The 22,253-nt window shown below is 39.4% G+C and overlaps 1 protein-coding gene across 2 annotated transcripts in view; it reads right to left on the bottom strand.

The window, feature by feature from the left end:
• Positions 1-5,708: 5,708 nt before the first annotated feature.
• The window catches only part of LOC139942530 (uncharacterized), a 54,224-nt gene continuing 37,679 nt past the window's right edge, over positions 5,709-22,253 (bottom strand). For both annotated transcript variants that reach the window (XM_071939352.1, XM_071939353.1), the window contains exons 7-23: positions 21,338-21,445; positions 20,379-20,495; positions 19,501-19,899; positions 18,985-19,095; positions 15,485-15,598; positions 14,535-14,870; positions 13,831-13,953; positions 12,970-13,317; positions 11,978-12,121; positions 11,177-11,299; positions 10,839-10,959; positions 10,038-10,109; positions 9,856-9,927; positions 9,511-9,582; positions 8,634-8,705; positions 8,293-8,391; positions 5,709-7,188 (exon numbers count right to left, since the gene is read on the bottom strand). In XM_071939352.1, coding sequence (XP_071795453.1) covers positions 5,991-7,188; positions 8,293-8,391; positions 8,634-8,705; positions 9,511-9,582; positions 9,856-9,927; positions 10,038-10,109; positions 10,839-10,959; positions 11,177-11,299; positions 11,978-12,121; positions 12,970-13,317; positions 13,831-13,953; positions 14,535-14,870; positions 15,485-15,598; positions 18,985-19,095; positions 19,501-19,899; positions 20,379-20,495; positions 21,338-21,445 — 3,629 coding nt within the window. In that variant the 3' untranslated portion in view covers positions 5,709-5,990. The remainder of the gene's footprint in view (positions 7,189-8,292; positions 8,392-8,633; positions 8,706-9,510; positions 9,583-9,855; positions 9,928-10,037; positions 10,110-10,838; positions 10,960-11,176; positions 11,300-11,977; positions 12,122-12,969; positions 13,318-13,830; positions 13,954-14,534; positions 14,871-15,484; positions 15,599-18,984; positions 19,096-19,500; positions 19,900-20,378; positions 20,496-21,337; positions 21,446-22,253) is intronic.

The following is a 22,253-nucleotide window of genomic DNA, read 5'->3' as shown; positions in this document are numbered from 1 at the left end:
CTACGTTTCACTTTAATTAAAATGCTCTTTTAGTCAAGAGAAAAATAAACCAGACAATCAACTCATTCAAATTTAAGCAGCGAAAACAGTGTGTACACAATATTATTTTAATCATTACAATAATTAAAACGTCAAGTGTATATAATTGTGTGCTGTTGTAAGTAACACAAATGTTGACAATAATTATTATGAAATTATCATAGTCACAGTGCCAGACTTAAAGCCCATTCTAAGTATACATTTTGGAACATGGATGAAGATAGGCTATGTACACGTACACGTCTGCAGTGAATAATTAAATACAATAAAAAAAATCCCTGAATAATCAACGGAAAGACAACAAACTATACTGACCCCCCCCCCCGAGAATTATGAGTGATAACACACCATCGCCCATTATGTTGTGAACAGTAGACCTACATACAAAAGCACCAGCTATAATAGACGCAGTGTACAGTACATGTATGTACTCGTACTAGAAACATAAATAACAGACATTGCTATTACCAACGTTCTTAGGGAGTTTGAAGACTTATTATTGAATCAGAATAAACGAGTATACGTTAGTCTTGCCTGAACAGTTCACTGAAGATTAAACCACGTCAAATTTGCTCTAAATATCGTCCACGGAGACAGCCAGTGTCAACTGCATGCTTGGAGACGATTTCGAAAACACATGTGTACGCGGCAAATTGCTTTGTACGAAGCATTGGTATAAGACCAACTATAGGGTACCCGACTGTTCGTTTTCTTGTCGCAATATCTTGCTTACTTCTTTATTATAACAGTGCCTAAAAATCAAGAGAGATTAATTGAATATTTGAGACCTATACCATTATTCCATCAACCTGTAACTTACACACGAAGAACCCCTTGTCGTTTTTTCCAAAATCGGCCGAAATTTGATATATAGGTGTAACAGAGGGCGACGATGGCTACTTTTTGAGATAATGCCTTAGTTCGGATATAACGACGGTTTAAAATCAAGATGTAAACTGAACATTTGAGACCCATCCTATTGTTCCAACATTCTGTAACTTGGAGACTGTCTTATACACATGAAGAGCTTCATTCAGTTAAATTTTGAGGCAATTCGGAGAGAAAAAGTTTTCGAGGTTGAAAAAACGTCAAGCTTACCTAACCCCCTTGTCGTTTTTTCAAAAATCGGCCGAAATTTTTGTTTTCCAAATCGCCTGAAATTTGATATATAGGTGTAACAGAGGGCAAGGAGCAAGACAATCTTGGTTTTATTCGTCTACGATGGCTACTTTTTGAGATAATGCCTTAGTTCGGATATAACGACGGTTTAAAATCAAGATGTAAACTGAACATTTGAGACCCATCCTATTGTTCCAATATTCTGTAACTTGGAGACTGTCTTATACACATGAAGAGCTTCCTTCAGTTAAATTTTGAGGCAATTCGGAGAGAAAAAGTTTTCGAGGTTGAAAAAACGTCAAGCTTACCCCCTTGTCGTTTTTTCAAAAATCGGCCGAAATTGTCGTTTTCCAAATCGCCTGAAATTTGATATATAGGTGTAACAGAGGGCGAGGAGCAAGAAAATCTTGGTTTTATTCGTCTACGATGGTTACTTTTGGAGATAATGCCTTAGTTCGGATATAACGACGGTTTAAAATCAAGATGTAACTGAACATTTGAGACCCATCCTATTGTTCCAACATTCTGTAACTTGGAGACTGTCTTATACACATGAAGAGCTTCCTTCAGTTAAATTTTGAGGCAATTTGCCCTTTTTATGCTCTCTGTCAGCTGCCGACGTTGGACCACCATCACAGCCAGCCATGTGAACAAGTTTATAGCCTAGTGCTCTTGTCAATTTGTGCCTTAAAATGTATAGCCTTGTGCACCTGAAAATGTGTACAGGGGTCGATTTCACAAAGAGTTAGGACTAGTCCTAACTTAGGACTAGTCCTAAGAGATATCAAAAACGTACGGCTAGTCCTAAGTTAGGACTAGTAACTCGTCCTAACTCGAGATAAGACTAGTCCTAACTCTTTGTGAAATCCACCCCTGGCCTGTTAAACCTTATGCACCTAAAAATGTGAACAAAGCTATAACTCTGTGCACCTGAAAATGTGCAAGGCAAGCAGTGTGATATATTACCACAACATAAGTTATCAAAACGAAGTCACCGAATACAGCTCTCAACACGTTCATGGGGGCGGCCATCTTCGAGTTATTTATTATTGCACCTTGCAGTTAATGATATAACAATTGAACGTGTACTTCATAATACAACACAACACAAAGATACAGCACAGTGTAAAGTTATATTATTTAAATGCATACTACTGGCGTCAGTTGTGCCTCCTGTGTTTAGGAAAAAAGGGCAGGTGGGAACATGCAAATTGACGAAAACTGGACGATTTAAAAGAAAACCTATCATCATTTCAAACAGCTAGCCCTAATTCTCTCCGGTATTTTTATACAAGAAGTAAAATTAGTTAATGAAACAATTTAAGAGCATGCAGCAGCGATATAATTAATACATCATGGTCAAATCTACTTTTATTACAATATTATTGTTATTCCTGTAGCCAACAAGTAATAGTCATAATTGATGCGCTGTGTTGTTAAAACCACACCAATGTAAACTGCGCCAATAAAGTATCTAAACACTTAGAAATGGTCAGATTTATCGGAACCTGAAACAGTATACAAACAAATAATTATTCATTTCTATTCACCGTTAATTTCTGTACATTTTGACACCTATTGTGTTGCGCTACGATGTTGTTTGGGCACTTAAGTGGCTTAAGGTCGAATTTCAAAAGTTGCAAAAGCCCCTATTCACCCCAATTCCAGAAAGGAATCACATAAGCATCACACACACAGACAAAATCAAGACAAAAGACACAAACTCGTTTCGTTTACTTGACCATGAAATTTGTTGTCGTATCTTTAACTCTAAAACTGCTGATATCCTGTCCTCAGTACTTAGTGTCTTCCATCACACTGTCCTGAGTGGCAAGGAGTCGTCTTCTCATACTCCCAATGAGACCTCTGATCTGTACCTGGTCAATCCCCTGCCATTTCCTGATCAGGATGCGTCGCAATCCCTCGAGAGTGGTGTCAGGCCTGATGGACTTGTTCACTTTCTTCTGCTGCAGAAGTCACCCTCTGACGGCAAATCCTTGGCAGGTCGTCCACATTTCCCTGATCTTGGTAGCGATTCCACCATTTACTGACTGTCGGTGGTGACGTTGTAACCTGATGAGCTGCAGCTCGCATCGACATACCGACTTCTATCAAACCAACGATCCGTCCCCTTTCCCGTTTGGTCAGTTGAGCCATTTTTCATGTTATCTTAAAACACCTTTCACTGTCTTACCATAATCAGGGATTCTGGCTCTTAACCCATATTGATGTATGCCTCCCATCTTTGACCCCTTTGCTTGGTTACTGACAATATTGTTGCTGATGTTCATCGCAACCGATTTATCCAACATGCGACAAAAAAATCGTTTATAATCAGCGGGTAAAATAAAGGCTGATCTTACTCGTCACAATACAACGATTTAGCTTGAATAGGGGCTTTTGCAACTTTTGAAACTCAACCTTAAGCCACGTAAGTGCCCATAAATCCACCTAACAACATCGTAGCGCAACACAAGAGGTGTCAAAATGTGCAGAAATTAACGGCGAATCGAAATGAATAGTTATTTTTTGGCATACTATTTCAGGTTCCGATATATCTGACCATTTGTAAGTGTTTAGATACTTTATTGGCGCAGTTTATAACTATAGCAATGCTTATGCCGTACGGTTTTTCTTTAAAAACAATTAACGAAAACAAATACTCAACACGTAAAATTAATTTTTTTTTAAACAACCACTTGTATCCTAAATCTAGAACTTAATAGAGAAAAGTGGGCTTTAGTGTTTGAAAACTACCGAAACGGTGGGCAGTGTAGGGGGCCACGTGCTGGGTCTTGGTGTTCTCTAACAAATTACTCATAGTAGCCGTGTTCAGCGGGCCTATGTACCGCCCTCACTCGGTCATGTTCCCTGAAAAAATCTGACAGTTAATGAGGGTCTCATCAAACAGTGAACAAACTTATTAATTCCATTAGTTTCTTGTAACCTTAAATAGTAGCAGTTCAATGAGAGAACAAAGGGAGGATGGTAATTGCCTGGACACATTGACATGAAGCACTAAAAGAATTTTCTTATTTTTATCACAAAAAGGTAATTTTGAGATAATGGTGGACACAATACTTTGGTACTGTTGGGTTTTGGTAAAGTGTGTCTGTATACACCCAAAATTTAAGCAGTACAGTACATTCATTGTGTCTCCATCCATCGCCTCGAACACACTAATGCTGTGTATTGTGACATTGAATACAAATCTTAACTTTTTGAGTCCTTTAAGCCCATGTAGACCTACGTTTAATTGATACATGTACGGTGCTTAAAACAATGTTTAGCGACTCATAAAACATACTTTCATTAGGATGCAAACTGTACGCAAATCACCCTTAACACTTAACTAGGTTAACAACGATTAGATAAGTAAGCCTACTTCACAACACATAATACGCATTAACTTTACTGGCAAGCTAAACATGTCATCAAAATATTTATGAATTAAAAATGCTCTGTTTCTCCAACTTCTACAACAACTCTGCCTGTCTGGTGCAAACCTAGTGCATCTTCAACATGAATCTGACCTTATTATATTAACGTAAAGCCCTCGTTACTCTTTGGTATAATCATACAGGAATACACAAATATCTCACAATGATTTTATTATACATTCGAATAATTGCGACATTTTGCAGATGAACCTTCTGATGCTGACGTCACGGTTTAACGAGCAAAGCCAAAATGACCATGGCCCAAATTCATAAAGCTGTTATATGAGCACAAACATTTTGCTTAGCATGAAATTTCTTTCTTCATAAAAACAGGGTTAACAACCAAAATTTCCATTTGGTGCATAAAGCTTGTTACTGGTATTCAGCTGTTGTTTAATTGCTTATCCTGAAAATCACGTGGGAAGTTAGGCTGGTAATCTTGTTTTTATCATGGCAAAAATCTCATGCTAAGCATATTAATGTCGTGCTTAGCATAAATTTGGGCCCAGGGCTTTAATTTATGGAGCTGCTTATAAGCACAACAGTAGCTACGCGCACAATATTGATTACCAGAAAAGGGTTACCAGCCAAACAGCCACAAATCACATGTATAATTTTTGACTAGTATCCAGTGCTCATTTATGTGCTTAGCAAAATATTGTTACGCAAAAAAGCAGCAATATGAAATTTTTGGCCCAGTTTATACCACTACTATAAAATACAAACTATGAAGCGGGTCGCAACAGCGACACGAATACTTGTTCTGGCAGCGGGCAGGTCAATCGCAGTTGCAGTTGAACAGGACGGACCAGTACATCACATTCTTAAAGCATGACTAGTTTGAATTCATTTCTGCAGTCAGTCAGACAGTCACGCCTCCTACCACTGGGTGAAGGTCCGAATCTCAACGTGGTAGCTGCAATGGCATAGACCTTATCACGGTGTGCACTGGCCAACTTGATCTTACTCCATTCAACTCATTCTGAGGCTGGACGAAATAATAGTCTGGTGCCATGTTTGCGCAATGCATATTAGCTTTCATTACTGTTATGGAAACAAGGAACATGACCAAGGTGAAAGCATGATAAAGGTCTATTGCGCAAAAGAAAGCATCCAGCGTAGATCATTGAAGTTCTGCGCCCGTCTCGTTGCCCAGCCTTATAGATGATCTCAAGGCTTCATGATTGGCAGATAGATGCTCCCAGGTGATACAACAGTCTTTCAGGTTTTGCTTGATGTAATCCTTGCATTATGATGTACGGGGCAGCCAACATATCACTTTCCTGTAGCTTCTTCACATAACAGCCATCAATGCACATGTTGAATCCATTTCTCAGTAGTCGACTCTCCAAAAAGATTAGACAGAATTCATTAACGTGTGCAGTTTTTCTCCTATAAATCCATACTCGTGGACAAAGTCCCTGTCTTGGTTGTTAAGGTAAAAAGGTCATTTTTTCCCCCGAGATCTACATCCGTGGCTCCGTGCTTAGCTTTAGAGCTTTTTCGAATGGAGGCAGGGAACGACTGTCGACGACGGCTGATGACTGTCACAATAGTGTACAGATACGGGTTGAGGGACGAGTTTATAGGAAGGACGAACACCACTAGCCAGGCGTATACATCCGGCTCGATCTTAATCACACTGGTCTGTGATAGGATACCAAGCACTATGACCGGCATCCAGCAGAGAAAGTCTGAGCCCACGATGATGGCCATTTTGGAGGCCATTTTGATTTCCTCCTCTTTATGGGAGCCCTGTTTGACGCGGCGGATTGACCTCTTGACCTTGGCGAAGATGGCGATGTAGCAGTACGTCACGGTGATGAAACAGGAGAGGTTGACGCCAAGGAAGAGCACAATGGAGTAGGACCAGCTCGGCTTGCTCCCTTCCGGCACCGGTATCAAGTAGGTATCATTAGTCAACTGGTCTCCAATATCCTGCTCCTTAAAGGTATACCCCGATGGCGTTGTAAGCAGAGGCAGTCCAATACAAACATCTGACAGTCCATATACGTTGGAGTCTTTGGTGATCAACACAGTAGGAACGACGGATAATCCGAGCGTCATGATCCAGATAAACCCTGCCGTGAACCACACCGATCTCTCCCTCAACCGGACCCGACTGAAAGGGTGCACGATGCACATGTAGCGATCGATGCTTATCAAGGTGATGAAGAACACCGATGCCTCAGACGACAGCACCGAGATGATCCCAGCTGCTTTACAGAGGGCGCTGTTTCTCCACTGTGTGGCCACCAGGTAGTAGCTTTCTTTCTTGATCTCGTCCACTGTTGCGATGATGATCATGTAAACTCCCATAAAGAAGTCCGAGATGGCGAGGTTCAATACGAGGAACGAGTGTACGTACTTGCTTCCCTTCCCACTGTCCTCTCTGATTCGCCAGGCAATGACCACTGCGTTGCCGATGAGGGCGCTAAAGCCAAGAAGCCACATGAATCCCTGGAGGACGGCATTGGGCATGAGCCTGCCGCAGTTGAAGAGGGGAGACTGGAGCTGAGTGGTGACGCAGTCTTTACTGTTGTTGAGAAAGGCATTGAAGTCGCAGCAAAGCTTGTAGTCGTCAACATATCTGTAAAAATCAAGAAGGTCTTCATGATGTTGCAGTGAAAATTTTTTGGCTGATGAGGACAGGGCCGAGTTTCATAAGTCTGTAGAAAATACACTAAAAAACTCCCGGTCAGAATTAACCCGGATTTGGGTCCAAAGGGCCAGACCCATTTCTGGGTCAGTTTGACACGGAATCCGTGTCAATGTGACTCGGTATCCGAGTCAAAATCCCCGCTTTTAACCAAATTTCTGGTCACAACGACATGGATTCCGGGTCACATTGACCAAGAAGTGGGTCTGGCCCCCTGGGACCCTAATCTGGGTCAATTCTGACCCGGGAGTTTCTAGAGTGTATACTGCCTAGCGATTTGTTTTGCTGAAGCGAAAAGTGTAGTAGGGCTCAAGGTAAATCAATGTAAACATTAGAATGTTGTTTTGCTCAGGCGTTATAATATTGGGCACAGTTTCGCTATGTGTGTCATGGTCTCAGGGTATAAAGTATAATGGTTTGGGACATCAACATGTCTCCTATGTTATCGCTTTTTCCTTTATTCTAAGGACCCACAAAATAAGTTTTGTGCTCAACATTCTCTGAAAGGTGACGGGCAAAATTTCATCAAGCTTCTCACAAGAAGTACTTGTTTGACAAAATGTACTTGCTAAACTAAATCTGATTGGTGAACCAGCAACACCAATGCACACATAACTAATTTTTGGCAAGCTGCTATGCACCACTATTTTGTGCTTAGCATTATTTTGTGCTTACGGACTTTTTAAAATTAAGCAATGGTAAGAATTTACCGGATTCCTGGTTCCAGGGGCACTGACAAATTTGTGGGTCAGGCTGACCCCAAAAGAGTTTAACAAAAGTTGTATTTAAAAGAAAAAAAAGAACAAAAAAAAGTTGTATTTATAAGTAGGCTTTAATCATTGATTCTAATTGGTCGATCCATAATAACAAGAGTGTGATATCGACCTAGTTGCATGGCCCATAGCACACCGAATTCCCTGGGACACTGGGTCGTCACACTGACCCAGTAATGAGTAAGATCCCACGAGGATCGGATCCTGGTCAATTCAAACCTGGAATTTATGGACCAAAATTGAGTCACAGATAAGTACTTACACAGTTTGGAGAGCAAGTAGGTCTGTCAGAGCTCCAGCCTCGACCTCTGTTGCAAACTCATGTGTGTCATCTATTGAGCCATTGCCGTGCATCAAAACTCTGAAATGAATGATGGTGGTTTCCAAGTTATCAGATTTTAATTTAAACAAAACATATATATTTAGTTTGAAATTGTAATAATAAAACACTGCTCGGGTTTTTTTGTCCACAAAATTGTGTACAAAAAAGTATAATCTCTGGAGTGTTCGTTTTTTTGCTGTTGTTTTCCTCACGTTTTCAATATTTATAAGCACGAGAAATGCAAAGCCTATTGTCCTGAACTGTGTCCAGGGGTAACTTACAGCTTTTCCAAACACTTCAATCCCTTGAAGGCGTTTGTCTCAATCAGATGAATCGGCACTGAACGCAAGCCTCTGCAAAACAGAAGGAGATTTGTGAAAACGGTGAAGTTGTTTAACAAACATTACAGTCAATCTAAAAATCACATTCTTTATTATTCATCTTTTTGAATCCACTACTTTGGGTGAAGGTGAAGGGAAGACAGAGGTTGAGCTATGTCAGAGAGATGCTGGGGCAGAGCCCACAACAGAGTTGGCTGCCTGCATAAAGGACAGGTTGAGATTCCGCCTGAGATCCAGCCTGGGGGCATCACGATAACGATGATGGTTAATTTGGACTTGGCTCGAAGAAACAAGCAAAAGCAGGGGAACAGCTGCATAGCTTTCACGGTGCTAAGGCTCAAATGTGAAGGGATCGCTGGGTGATAAGCCAGTTTTGTTTAGGAGGTACTTCTGACCAAATTATGTAATTTTCACCAGTGTTTTTCAAACAAACAATAATCACTTCAGCACTCTTTGTAGTTTTCAATTGGGTATGACAGGCCTATATAATTATTGTCTGTGTGTGTATAGCACGGCAAAATTAATAGTCACAACAAAATCACACTAAGTCACACTAGTGGGAAAATCACACGAATTAATAAAGGTAATAAAGGTAACAATTCATTTGCCAAGTAAAACCAATGGTTATTTTAATCTAAAAATACCAGATTTCAAAGGAGCAAGGACACCAATGGGTAAAGGAGCTACTATCCACAGTCAGTCTTTGAATGACATTGTCAACACAATCAAAGATGGCGCAAAAGCATAACTGGTTTGGGATAATTAGGCAGCGGGGCTTTCCCCTTTATAACGATAACATAACGATTACATAACTTACAACTCAGTAAGCTTAACCTGTTGTTCAAATATACCTCCTGGTAAACTAGTGAAGTGGTTCTCCGATATATCCCTGTAAAAACATATAAATATAAAACTGGTAATCGTAAAATTATTTCATGAACATAGTCTCCGATATATCCCTGTAAAAACATATAAATATAAAACTGGTAATCGTAAAATTATTTCATGAACATAGTTTCATTCATTTTAGGCAGAGAACAAGAGGTCGGGGTCACAATGTTAGTAACGTTAGTAGTAATAAAATATACAAATAAAGCAATACATTTTACAAGTAGCGTTTAGTGTTTAAAATAATTTATAATTTAAAATAATTATAACTTACAATGATGTCAGATTACTCAGACCTGCAAAGGTGTTCATTTCAATTCTGGATATATTGTTATTTCTCAAAGACCTGTCACGAAAGAACAACAGCAATCAATGATAATTATAATAAATATACTTTGCATAATGAGGGTTCTAACAAGTAGAGAAGAAATAAGACAAACAAGTAAAAAGACTTACAATGTTTTGAGATTCACCAATCTCTTAAAGATCCCTTCATCCAGTGTCGTTATATTTCCACCTATCAAGTCTCTGTTAATTATAAAAAGAGAACAAACAAAAAGCAGCATTTTAAATAAAATCCTCACAACATTTGGGTCTTTTACTTCGTAGCAGTAACTTATTTCAGGCGTCATCTTTTTACGGGAATGCTAGTTTTAAAGCATGTTTATAATGTGGTGGTTCGTTTATCATAAGTATTTTTTTTCGACAAAGGCCTTCTTCTTAAACTTTTGTTAACAAAAGGGGGAAAAAGTATGCTTCAACCTTAAAGGCAGTGGACACTATTGGTAATTACTCAAACAAATTATCAGCATAAAACCTAACTTGGTAACGAGTAATGGGGAGAGTTTGATAGTATAAAACGATTTGAGAAACAGCTCCCTCTGAAGTGACGTAGTTTTCGAGAAAGAAGTAATTTTCCACAAATTTGATTTCGAGACCTCAAGTTTAGAACTTGAGGTCTCGAAATCAAGCATCAGAAAGCACACAACTTCGTGTGACAAGGGTGTTTTTTCTTTCATAGTTATCTCGCAACTCCGACGACCAATCGAGCTCAAATTTTCACAGGTAGTTTATTCTATGCATATGTTGAGCTACACCAAGTGGGAAGTTTGGTCTTTGACAATTACAAATAGTGTCCAGTGTCTTTAAAACTTAATTAACGAATTGGAAAAACTTTCTGCCGATTGTCTATTAGCTTATTAGTGTCTACATAATTATTATCTGTTTAAACCTCTTAAAAACAAATATTCTACTCACAATACTCCTGTTATAACAACGAGCTTCTCCACTGTGTCATGCGTCCAGCCATTATTGCATTTTACGTGTAAACCCTTGTCACCAATGAAGCATGTACAGTGCTCAGGACACCCGCGAGTAGCTACAGGAAAATAGGAATGGATGATGAATCAAAACTGACCTTGGATGTCATAGAAGTTAACATTTAAGACTTTGTTGTCCGCATCATAACAATTCAGACATTTAATTAATTAATTAATAGAAACATCCTTTTACACACGGTTGTATCCGCAAGTTTACTACTTATTTATAGTTTCTCTTATTCATCCACACCATGCAAAGTTTCATACAATACTTACCACAGTCTGTTTCGTCATCTTGGAAGAGTTCGCATTCTGGGATACCGTTACATACAGAGCCCCACATGAGACACTGTTGCCTCCCATCGCACTGGTATTCATTCTCGTCACAATCAACAGTCCCTGAAGAAACAAGTGCAGTTTGTAGTTGTGTTCTTAATTTAATTAATTTGTCATTTTATGGGAAAAAAAAATTACATGGACAATTCAAGAGAACATAGGATATACAAATGTTCAAAGGATTAAGTAACACAAACAGAGACATCGTACCCTAAATGAAGGGGAAGGAACGGGGGTTGGGCAAAGAGGATACAAAGAACTAGTGGAGGAGGTTAAAGATGCTATGTCAGATTTTTGGCCGATTTGACCCAAAAAGTTTTATTTAAAATTCAATAGGTATTTTGATGGGGGTCGAGAAAGTTACAAGATTTCATTTGAGCCATAGCTCGAAAAAGTCCGCCAATAATTTTTTTCATGGTTCCTGACCATTAAAAGTAAAAGTTAAATTTTTTTTCGTTAGAGCGGGTGGCCAAAAATCTGACATAGCATCTTTAACATAAAAAGGAGACTCTCGATACCGGAAGCTATCGCACCGACAGTTATAAAAACCACAGGAGTAAACGTTTTTTTTTTTTCTTCTACAAACGTGGTATTCTCTCGGTCCATAAACGGGCTTTTGCAGGTAAACTTCTGTTTTATGATGCAATCAGTTTTCACTTATAGAATCCTTGTGGAAATGGAGGAATTTTATTCGTCTTAAGTCTCTGTGCCTCCTGTCACCAAAAGTCTCACAAAACATACCGCAACTGATCTCATCTTTGCTGTCCGGGCAGTCACCGAAACCATCACAGTGGGCGTCCTTTTCCAGACAGAAATCCACAGGGTTTGCCGTAGCCGGGCATTTATAGAGATTAGGGCATGTCTTGAACAAAGTGTAGTCATTATCTGAGAAAGATAAGTATAACATTACTAGTATATTAATTGTTACGTCAGGTTTGCGGTAGCACGATGAGAAAAATCGATTTAACAAAAACTTCCAACACTCTCGCAACAACTTTCGAAACTCTCCCAACACTCTCCCAACCACTTCCAACAGTATATGTTTGCCTATCCAGCAAACAAACAGCAAATAAACAAGCAGAGTCAACTGTTTTTAGAGTAATCAGAAAGCATCCCTTGGTTTTTGTTTCATAACTGGTGAAACGCATGGAGAGATATCGGCAACGGTAAAGAACGCTCTCCGAAAAACGTCCAACACTCTCGCAACAACTTTTCGAAACTACCCCAACACTCTCTCAACCACTGCCAACACTACCTACCCCAACAAACAAATATCAAATAAACGAGCGGAATCCTTACCAACTGTTTTTAGAGTAATCAGAAAGCCTCCCTTGGCTATTATTTCATCACTGGTGAATCGGCTACGGTACAGAATGACAAACGCTCTCTGAAAAAGTTCCAACACTCTCGCAACAACCTTCCAAACTCTTCCAACTATATCCTAACCCCTTCGACCACTTGGCTACCTACCCCAACAAAAAACAGCAAATAAACAAGCAGAATTCTTACCAACTGTTTTTATAGTAATCAGAAAGCCTCCCTTGGGTATTATTTCATCAAAGGTGAAACGCATAGTGAGGAATCTGCTACGTTACAGAATGACAAACGCTCTCCGAAAACTTCCAACACTCTCGCAACAACTTTCCAAACTCTCCCAACTATCTCCTAACCTCTTCGACCACTTAACTACCTACCCCAACAAAAAACAACAAATAAACAAGCAGAATTCTTACCAACTGTTTTTAGAGTAATCAGAAAGCCTCCCTTTGCTATTATTTCATCACTGGTGAAACGCATAGTGAGGAATCTGCTACGGTACAGAATGGCGGATATTCGTGTAGTGCCGGTCAGGAACACGGTTGACGTATGATGTTCACTCCGATTCGTGTCACGAATCTCTAAATAGTCATAGCCCCGCTCCAAATGGAACTCATGAATCTCGAGTTTGATGGCAACGTCTGTATCGGCTGCGTTGATCTCCCATATGCATTCTGTTTCCAAAGGGTAGAGGTTGGGGAACCTGGGCGACGTGATGTTGTGTGGGTCTACTCCGAGGTGGATTTTTGTCTCGCCACAAAAATCTACAATATATTTTTGAAAAGGAGGAGTTGGAGTTTTATGGAGTTCAGGAAACTAAGTTATTTCAGATTGAAGACACCAGGGACAGTTGCTGAAGTAACTATAGGCACATACTGGTAACTTTAAGTGCCTGAGCTAGCTGTCAGCTAGCAACTGGCTTTTTAAGGGTTTTTTTTAAGAGAAAACGCCTGGGTAACATAATGTTAAGTTTGAGGGGCAAGGGCAAGGTCGTTTACCTACTGTTTTTTGTACAATACTGACTGGTCCGCTGTTACCAAACGTTATTCAGGTTCACTGGGAGACTTTGAAACTCTAGGTGGCAGCAGACTCAACACGTAAATTTTCATTGTTTACGTAGTTAAGAGCATGCGCAGATTGCCGAGCACAATTGATTTACCCGGTGAGTCTTATGCCACATAGCGTTCCAAGGTCCCCCATTAAAGCAACAAAAATTGCATTTTGTTTTCACTGGGAACACATACGGCACATATAATAACACATCATGGAATACAGACCTGGGCAGTGGACTTCATCTGTAGCCCCAGGGCAATCTCCTTCAGCATTGCACACCAGCGTTTCCAATATACACTGTAGATGGGTCGTACCGTTACACGGGACCTCTAGATCACCACATGATGCTTGGATATCAAACAGGTGCACATGCACAAAGAAATAACAAAATTATATAACATTGAACACTTTAACCTAACATGGAATGAGAGAAAAATCAAATTGGGATTTGAACCCAAGACCCCTGATACTCCGGGCAGATGCTCTACCAACTGAGCTATGAGTATACGGCACAGCGGTTTACTCCCTCCGGTGTTGCATGGATGCGCAAAGTAATAAACACAATGCTTCTAAATCTCAATCTTAATCAGGTGTAACATGAACGATGATTGGTTAATCGTAACTATAGGGGAGCAAATAATAACCAATGGGAAAGACTGTTTCATATTAAAGACATTACACAAAATCAGCTTGACCAAACCGATAATGGGAGGGTAAACTAGTCTGGTTCCTATGTGGGCAATGATTATTAGCACCCATCGCAGTTATATGATACGGGAAACATGGCCAATATGGTGCCAAGATGATGAAGATGTATAACAAATGGTCTGGTTCCTATACGCACGAGACTATTATAGGCAACTATTACTGTCAGTTGATACGGAAACTCGACCAATATGGCGGCAGGATGGTAAAGGTGTATACATACCTGTTTCCATTTGCACAAGCCTCAGAGAGAAACCGGAAACAGCTACGGTAAAGTCTGACAGAAAAGACAGCTTCACTTCTTGTGTATATAACGATAGTCTCCGAAGGTGACTCTTGCCTGATAGTTTGACAAACATTGACGAATTGTACTCCACTAACAGATAGTCAAAGTCTCTCTCGGTGTAGAAGTCTAGGATCACGACGACGACGTCATAGCCTGGTGCCCCGTGGACAAACCACTCGCAGTGAATGTTGTTATGGTAGTGGTATGGGTAAAACGGTGAAGTCAGAGACTGGTGACTCGACGATACGTCAATGTAGTTTTCTCCGCACGGGGCTGATGAACGATAAAACATAAAAATAATCAAAACATTTTAACAAGTTGTTAAAAGACTCTGATGGCTTACATGTCTGCAGTCATCAATTTGTGCGACAACGGTGTTTTTTCTTTCATTTAATAATCTCTTGCAATTCCGATGACCAATAATTGAGTAAAACAAATCGCACAGGTTTGTTTTTTATGCATATAATGTTGGGATACCCCAAGTGCGGAATAGGTCACTTCCCACTGTTCGTTTGCTTTACATTTACTTCTTCAAACCTGTGTTGTGAATATTTGAATGAGTGCTTTATGAACCTTGAACTTTTAATCTTTATGTATATTTGTATATATATATATATATATTTTTGTATTTTCTTCGCAATGTTTTTAAATGTATTTTGTGATTGTTAATCTAGAGAGCTCGAGGTACACTACAATTTCCGATGTTTTAGGTTTTTAACTTGTTAACGTTGGCTGAATAAATAATAAATAATTCTAAATAATTCTAATCTTTCCTATAGTCATTGAAGAAAAATGTACGTTCATTTCGCAAGTCCTTAAATAATATCACAGCAACACGGTGGCGTTTGGGTTTTTATTTATTATAAAAATCCAGAAAAAATACTCACCGCATTTCCCTTCATCGGAACTGTCCGGACACTGTGCTTCTCCGTCACACAGCAACGCCGGGTCCAAACAGCCGTTGCTACGGGTACATTTAAATTGATTTCCATCGCATGGTTCTGGAAGAGCGGGGAACAAGTGTTTGTATAGTAGGGAGATTGATGTCCATAAAGGATGGATGTGTTTTGTTCGTGCTTTATTATTACTAAAGTCAACAGGTTGAGATTATATACTTAATAATAGTGCACCAAGTCTGGCATGGTATGATGACACTACACAATTTAATTTCGAAGCTAAGATTAGTCTTTGGATATTTGTCAAGATGTGTTGCTAAGCAAAGTGGTGTTATTAATTTTGGCTTTACCCACATACACCGTTGTGTGCTAGCACTGCATACTCAGTACTTTCCCGAGCTCAGTGTGCAAAATGTAGTGTTACAAATACAAATAACTAGGGCACCATTGCCTTGTCACTTTCAGATGACGAATCTCAGTGGTTTGTGAAAAATTCCCCAGCGCCCAAGTATTTGAGAGTTAAAGGCACTGTTTTATTGTCAAAGACGAGTTTTCATCCCAACATGCCTTAAAACAAACATGTTATAATGTGGGCTTAATTGGTTGAGTGAGATATTACCTCTTCCTCAAGGCAATAATTGTGAGTAATAACCAACAGTGTCCAATGTCCTCAATACTAATATAAACAGTGTACGAAGTCTGTCAGATTATAAATGAAACTCCAGAAATTAAATTAAAAGCAAAGATTAATCCTCGGCAGTTTGTCAGTCTTACGGCTAAGCAAATCACGGAGGCAAGTCATCATAATGATTAATTATAGCGGTTAGTGGCACTTACACCAGGGCTCTATTTTACAAAGAGCAAATATTTATCAAAATGATGAGTATCAATCAATCTTGCTTATGAAAGTTTGGTGTCATGTTACACATTATTGTTCGCTTGTCCCCAGCGCCTTGCTTTAACAAAAGGCGCTGGGATGGGCACACGTATCAAGCACGCTCATTGGCCTATCAAAAAAGAAATGCGCAGTCACATCATGCATCACACTCACACTGCACCATTATTGCTGAGCACTTCATAAGTGCGTTTTGGCGACCCCAACCAAAAACTGTTTCTGACGTCATAACCAATACGGTAACTGAGCTCACAACTCGGTTATCGTTCAGTCAGAACAGCAGAACCAACGACCAACAACCGAAACAGTTTTTGGTTGGGGTCGCCAAAACGCACTCCATGCATGACAAACTTCCTGGTCATGAATCTGCCCCAGCTGATTAGCCCATTCCAGCGGTCATTGATAGACTGACCGCTGGGGCAGAGCGAACAAATTGGTGCTTTGTGAATTCAAGCCGATGCTCCAAAAAATCACTACCAAATTTTAAAGAGCACAAAAACCCCCAAAGCATAACACAATTTTTGTCTGCCAAATTACCATATCAAAAACACAATCTATGAACGGTATCCTGCTTTGTTTGCGTAAAGTAAAACGTTTTAAACAGGTACTTGAGCAATTTATTTTCACGGGAATGCTTTCTATACCTCTCCTGAAGACGAGCAGAGTATACTGTTCGAAACGTCGAGACCAAACCGGCTCTTTTCAGAGCCACCACTCCTTCAAAAGAGTTTTTACCCATGGTTGTACCCGCAAGTTTACTATTAAAATTATTTATATTTATAGTTGATCTTATCTCTTTCTAAACCTGTTTATATTGTGTTGAATACCATTTAAATTTCATTATGGCTACTTGTACATTTTCGTACTATCAAAAAATGAGGCACCAACAGTGGCGTAACCAGAGGGGGGGGGGGGGCAGGGGGGGGGGCAGGGGGGGCCGGCGCCCCCCCCCCCCCCGCTCAGAACCCTTGCCCCCCCTCTTGCCCCCCATATGAAATCAGAGATAAGTATATTCTTATACATAGGGCTTATATATAAATCGTTTAAGGCTGCACAAAATAATGCTGTCGTAAAAAGGAAAACTTTTATTCATATCAGTAGGCCCTATGTGGACTATAACATGAAAAATGCGTGGAAACGCGCGCGCGATTGTATTGGCGGTAAATGTTTGTTGTGGTTTTGCGGTTACAGAGAGTGCAGGATGTGACAAAGTTCTGTTAAATACGTGGTGGTCTGAATGCAGACCAATACTAATAGCTCCGTAAACACAAAGTCAGATCATGGAGGAAGAAATTTCTACCTCAATGGTCAGATGCACTACAGAGAAATTTACAACAGCAAACAATGGCCAGCGAAAAAGGTTGCTTAGACCATTTCTTCTCCTTTGAAGCAAGCGGTGCAATTGAGAGGTAGGCCTATTTTAAATATCCGTTTCATAACTAAAATGTGATTATTAAACACCCACAATTTCGATCCTGTATTTTTTTTTTTGATGGCTTACACTTGTTACAATAAGGCCGAGTAAAAAAAAGAAACATGTTTAGTGTCTGGGTTTCTCAAAAAAAAGGAAGGAGGGGCTTTTTATTTTTTATTTCAAGATGGCCGCCATGAATGTCAAATATCAACTGTTTTTTCTGCTGCTGAAATACACAAAACATTAATGAAACAGTTTGGTCAAGGCATTCAGACAAGACATTCAGATTTTTTTTTTGCTGAGATCATTTAAAATAACCCTTTTTCAAAAAAAAAACAAAAAAAATTTGCATAAAAAAAAATTAAGAAAAAAAAAGAGGTGTCCTGTAAAAAGGAAGCGGGCGGGGACGCTAAACATTTCTATTTTTCTATTTTTACTTGGCCTAATATTATTATGTTTTGGGTATTTACACACCCACAAAGCCTATTTGAGAATGCCGTGTACAACTCTAAGTTGGTACTTGGTGACCACAGTTGGTAATTTCATCCTTTTATACAGTCAAAAAGTTTTATCTTATACAAAATGACAAGTTCTCTAAGATGTTGTTGTTTTCGCAATCTTTTGTTACCTGCTAACTATGTAGACTGTTTTAGAACTGCATTGGTGAGTATCAACTATATATCAGTTAACACATTTAATAATAATCTTGCACTTCTTTGGCCCCCCCCCAAAAAAAAAAAAATTAATCTTTGCCCCCACTTGCCCCACCAAATGAAAATGTCTAGTTACGCCACTGGGCACCAACCTCAAGTTTTTGAAAAACTAGGAACACGAAACAATATTTTGGCGTCATATGTGTGGAAGTTTGCTTTATTATTCCTCTACGCTGCAGCAAAGCGGCTATACAATAGTTAGAGCTCCCACATAATGACGTAACACGAGTGGAGACGTAATAACGGAGCTTTTCGCGAATCTTTCAGAAATACACAGGATAATGGTACTCGAAATGATTTTTGTATATACACATTTAAGATCTATTTATACTCATATGATTCAAATTTCTTTATTGAAAGAAACATTTTAAATGCAATTCAACAAAGATCACGATTTGCCATTTCCTTTCAAATGAGTCTTTAATGGTCTGTACAAAAATATAGTAAATATAAACGACCTCAGACTTACCGCACCCAATTTCGTCGTCGAATTCTGGGCAGTCAACCTGACCGTCGCAAAGTCTATCTTTGTGAATGCACAACAACCCGGATGAACATGCGTAGTGACTCTCATTGCAATCTGGGATACACAATATTTTTTTTTATTTCATTTGTTTTAGGGAACTTTTTTTTCTTTCTTCCTAACGGGTCTGCATCCCATAGACCGAAAACACATTTTGTTTCCCATTAAAAGAAACAGAGTCTACACTATAGAATCGTTTGACTTAAAAATGATTTTAAATCCACTTTTCTTCTTGAAATAGGTATAGGCATGGATGGGTAGCATTTCTATCAAAGTCTGTGTACGGCACGTCCCAGTAGGGTTTGAAACTTTGCATGCTTTAGAAATATGTAGCAATCTACATTAGCAATAATTATTTTGATTAATATAGCTGTAAGCTGCAATTTTGAGATTACAACTAAAATGAACGATTGGTAAAATGAATGTATTATTTTTAAAGAACTGTCAAAATGTGATACGTACTATGGGGCGCCTGTTGTATGATACTCAGCTCAATGGACGGTACTCCTCGCGTAGGTCGACTTGGATTGTTATCTACATCGACGATTATCCATATTGCGGGGCCATCGAAGGTCAATACCGGTGGATAGGCTTTGGTGCGGGTCAGCCTGCGGACAACACTGCCCCCAACGTACGGTACACTCCCAGTGCCAATAGTTAGACTCGCTAGGTAAACCTTCGAGATCGGTGATGATGTCCGATGTATGCGAGTCATCATCAGTTGCAGGATGTCGAGCCTGATGCGGGATAATTTACGGCTTGAGGTGGAGACTATCCAGACGCAGTCGACCGTAACGCTTACCGGTTGAACGATTCGAGCCGGTTCACTGCTCAGCTCAATGTACGGGTCACCACATCTGCCTGAATTAGATACGTTTTAGAGTCAAACGTTTAATGGGCATGTTGCCTTCGGAATGGTTGCTTTATTGGGTTTCGGATATTCGGGAGGGGGGGGGGCGGATACTTTGGGCTATATTAAGTTAAAATAATTCTCAAAACCAGTAGGCAGAATTGTGGTATAAGGTGTAAGGTTTGACCGAATGATTGGTGCCAAAAAAAAATCCTTTGAGAGTTTTTAAGATAAACTTTCGATATCAATTTTCTATTGATATCCGAAAAAGTTTATTTTTCCAAATTCATTCTGAAAGAGTGTCCAAAATAGAATGACATGTTACACCGTATTTACGGAAGGCTTTGAGACTTGTTTTGTCTCCATCGTTTGCATCTGACCGTGGTGACATCTCCCCAATCCACCCCTCCTAACAAAAAATATTTTAAGATAGGGTTCATTTGCAGCTTTATCTGTTGGTGTGTTTAATCATGGGCAATGTTGAACTCACCGCAATCAAACTCGTCAGTAAATCCTGGGCAATGACCCGTACCGTCACACACCAAGTTGGAATTGATGCAACTCTGATCCCCTGGGCACATGTAGCTATCGGTAGTGGAGCAATTATCTCATGTATGGAAAAGAGCATAGAGACATGCTTTAAGTGGGCGTTTAACCCTCTAACGCATTAGTTGTTTTCTATGTGCTCTAGAATTCGGCTGGGACTAAAACGCCGTTGGTCCCGTGTGTTCCCGGTTTAGTTGACTTTATATTGCGCCACAGTCCCCTGTAAACCATTACATGGTGCTCATACTTCAAATTGTAGCTTCACACACCTTGCAGGAAAAACACTACTCGCTTTGATACACCCCTTATGGGACATAATAACCGAGTATTATTAATAGGGACAAGCCCGAATTATATCACTTATTGGATTTATCAGTCATTTTCTCAAATTATATTTCGATTTTTTATGAATCTCTCTATTTAAACTCAATTCAGCTTGTAGCTGCGATGTTTGAATGTGTTTTAATAAACCAATAATAATATATAATAAATATTTTTTTTTTAAAGGAACACGTTGCCTTGGATCGGACGAGTTGGTCTTTGAAAAGCGCCCTGTAACCGTTTGTTACAAAATCGATATGGTTAGAAAGATGTTGTAAAAGTAGAATACAATGATCTACACAAATATGCCTCTAAATTGCGTGTTTTTTGTTTTACCTCGTCGACAAACACGGTCGGCCATTTATGGAACTTTGACTCCCATAAATGGCCGACCGTGTTAGTTCGCGACGTAAAATGAAAACCGTGCAATTTTGAGTGATACTTGTGTGGATCATTATATTCTACTTTTTAAACATCTTTCTAACCATATGCATTTCATAACAAACGGTTTCAAACGCTTTTCATAGACCAACTCGTCCGATCCAAGGCAACGTGTTCCTTTAATAAAATGATGATTCTCACCACAACCATATTCGTCTTCTAGAACCGCACAGTCATGTATACCGTCACATACAGAGGTCTCATTTACACATTGCTGGTTATGGCACTGAAAGTCAGTCGCATGACAAACTTAAAGGGGAAAAGACAAAGACAAAGAGGGGATGTTACAAGAACGCAAACATTTCAACAATTTAGAAACATGATTGTAGTGGCAGGATAAAATAACTCTAGGGAAAATCCTTGATACGACCAAACGTATTACTCTTGTGCATTCACTTTAAAGAGGGTTGTTGGCATTCTTTTTTTAAAGTAGATATGTTTCCTTCCTTGTTTGCGTTTTCTTATTTGGGATTATTCTTTCTGCGTGAAAATTTAATTATTTGCTCTCGATTTCGGTGATATCTAACACAAATATAATACGGGATTAAACAATGCAACGGTCCCAAAAGCAACAATGTATCATTTGCCTTTTAGTCTAGGCGATTGGTGAAAAAATTGCTCAGAAGGTGATAAAAGCATGAAACTTGGCACAAATGATCATAACAACATTCTCAACCTTTTCAGGGGTGGAGCCACCGAGAATTGTATCCAGCATAGCAACGGTTGCTATGTTACATATTTCCCATAGCAACTAAAACAAAACATGCCCACAGACAATTTAAAAATACAAATTTAAACTTTTTATGCATGTTTATCTTTACCCATCATGTTAACATCAATCTGGAGCAAATGGCAAATACAATAGGCTTAACATGGTTGCTAGGCAACATATTACCCACAGCGACTAAGTTTTCCATAGCAACCAGCACAAAAACTGCCCACAGACAAATGTAACTTAAATATTTCATTTTAATATCAATCTTGAGCGATTGACAAATTCAATACAGAAGGCTTAACATGGGTGCTAGGCAACACATTTTCCTTAGCAACCAGTACA

The sequence above is a fragment of the Asterias amurensis genome, chromosome 10 (genome assembly GCF_032118995.1).
Source record: "Asterias amurensis chromosome 10, ASM3211899v1".
Taxonomy (NCBI): Eukaryota; Metazoa; Echinodermata; class Asteroidea; order Forcipulatida; family Asteriidae; genus Asterias; species Asterias amurensis.
Note: the sequence above shows the minus strand (reverse complement) of the source record. Positions and strands in the feature narration are given on the sequence as shown.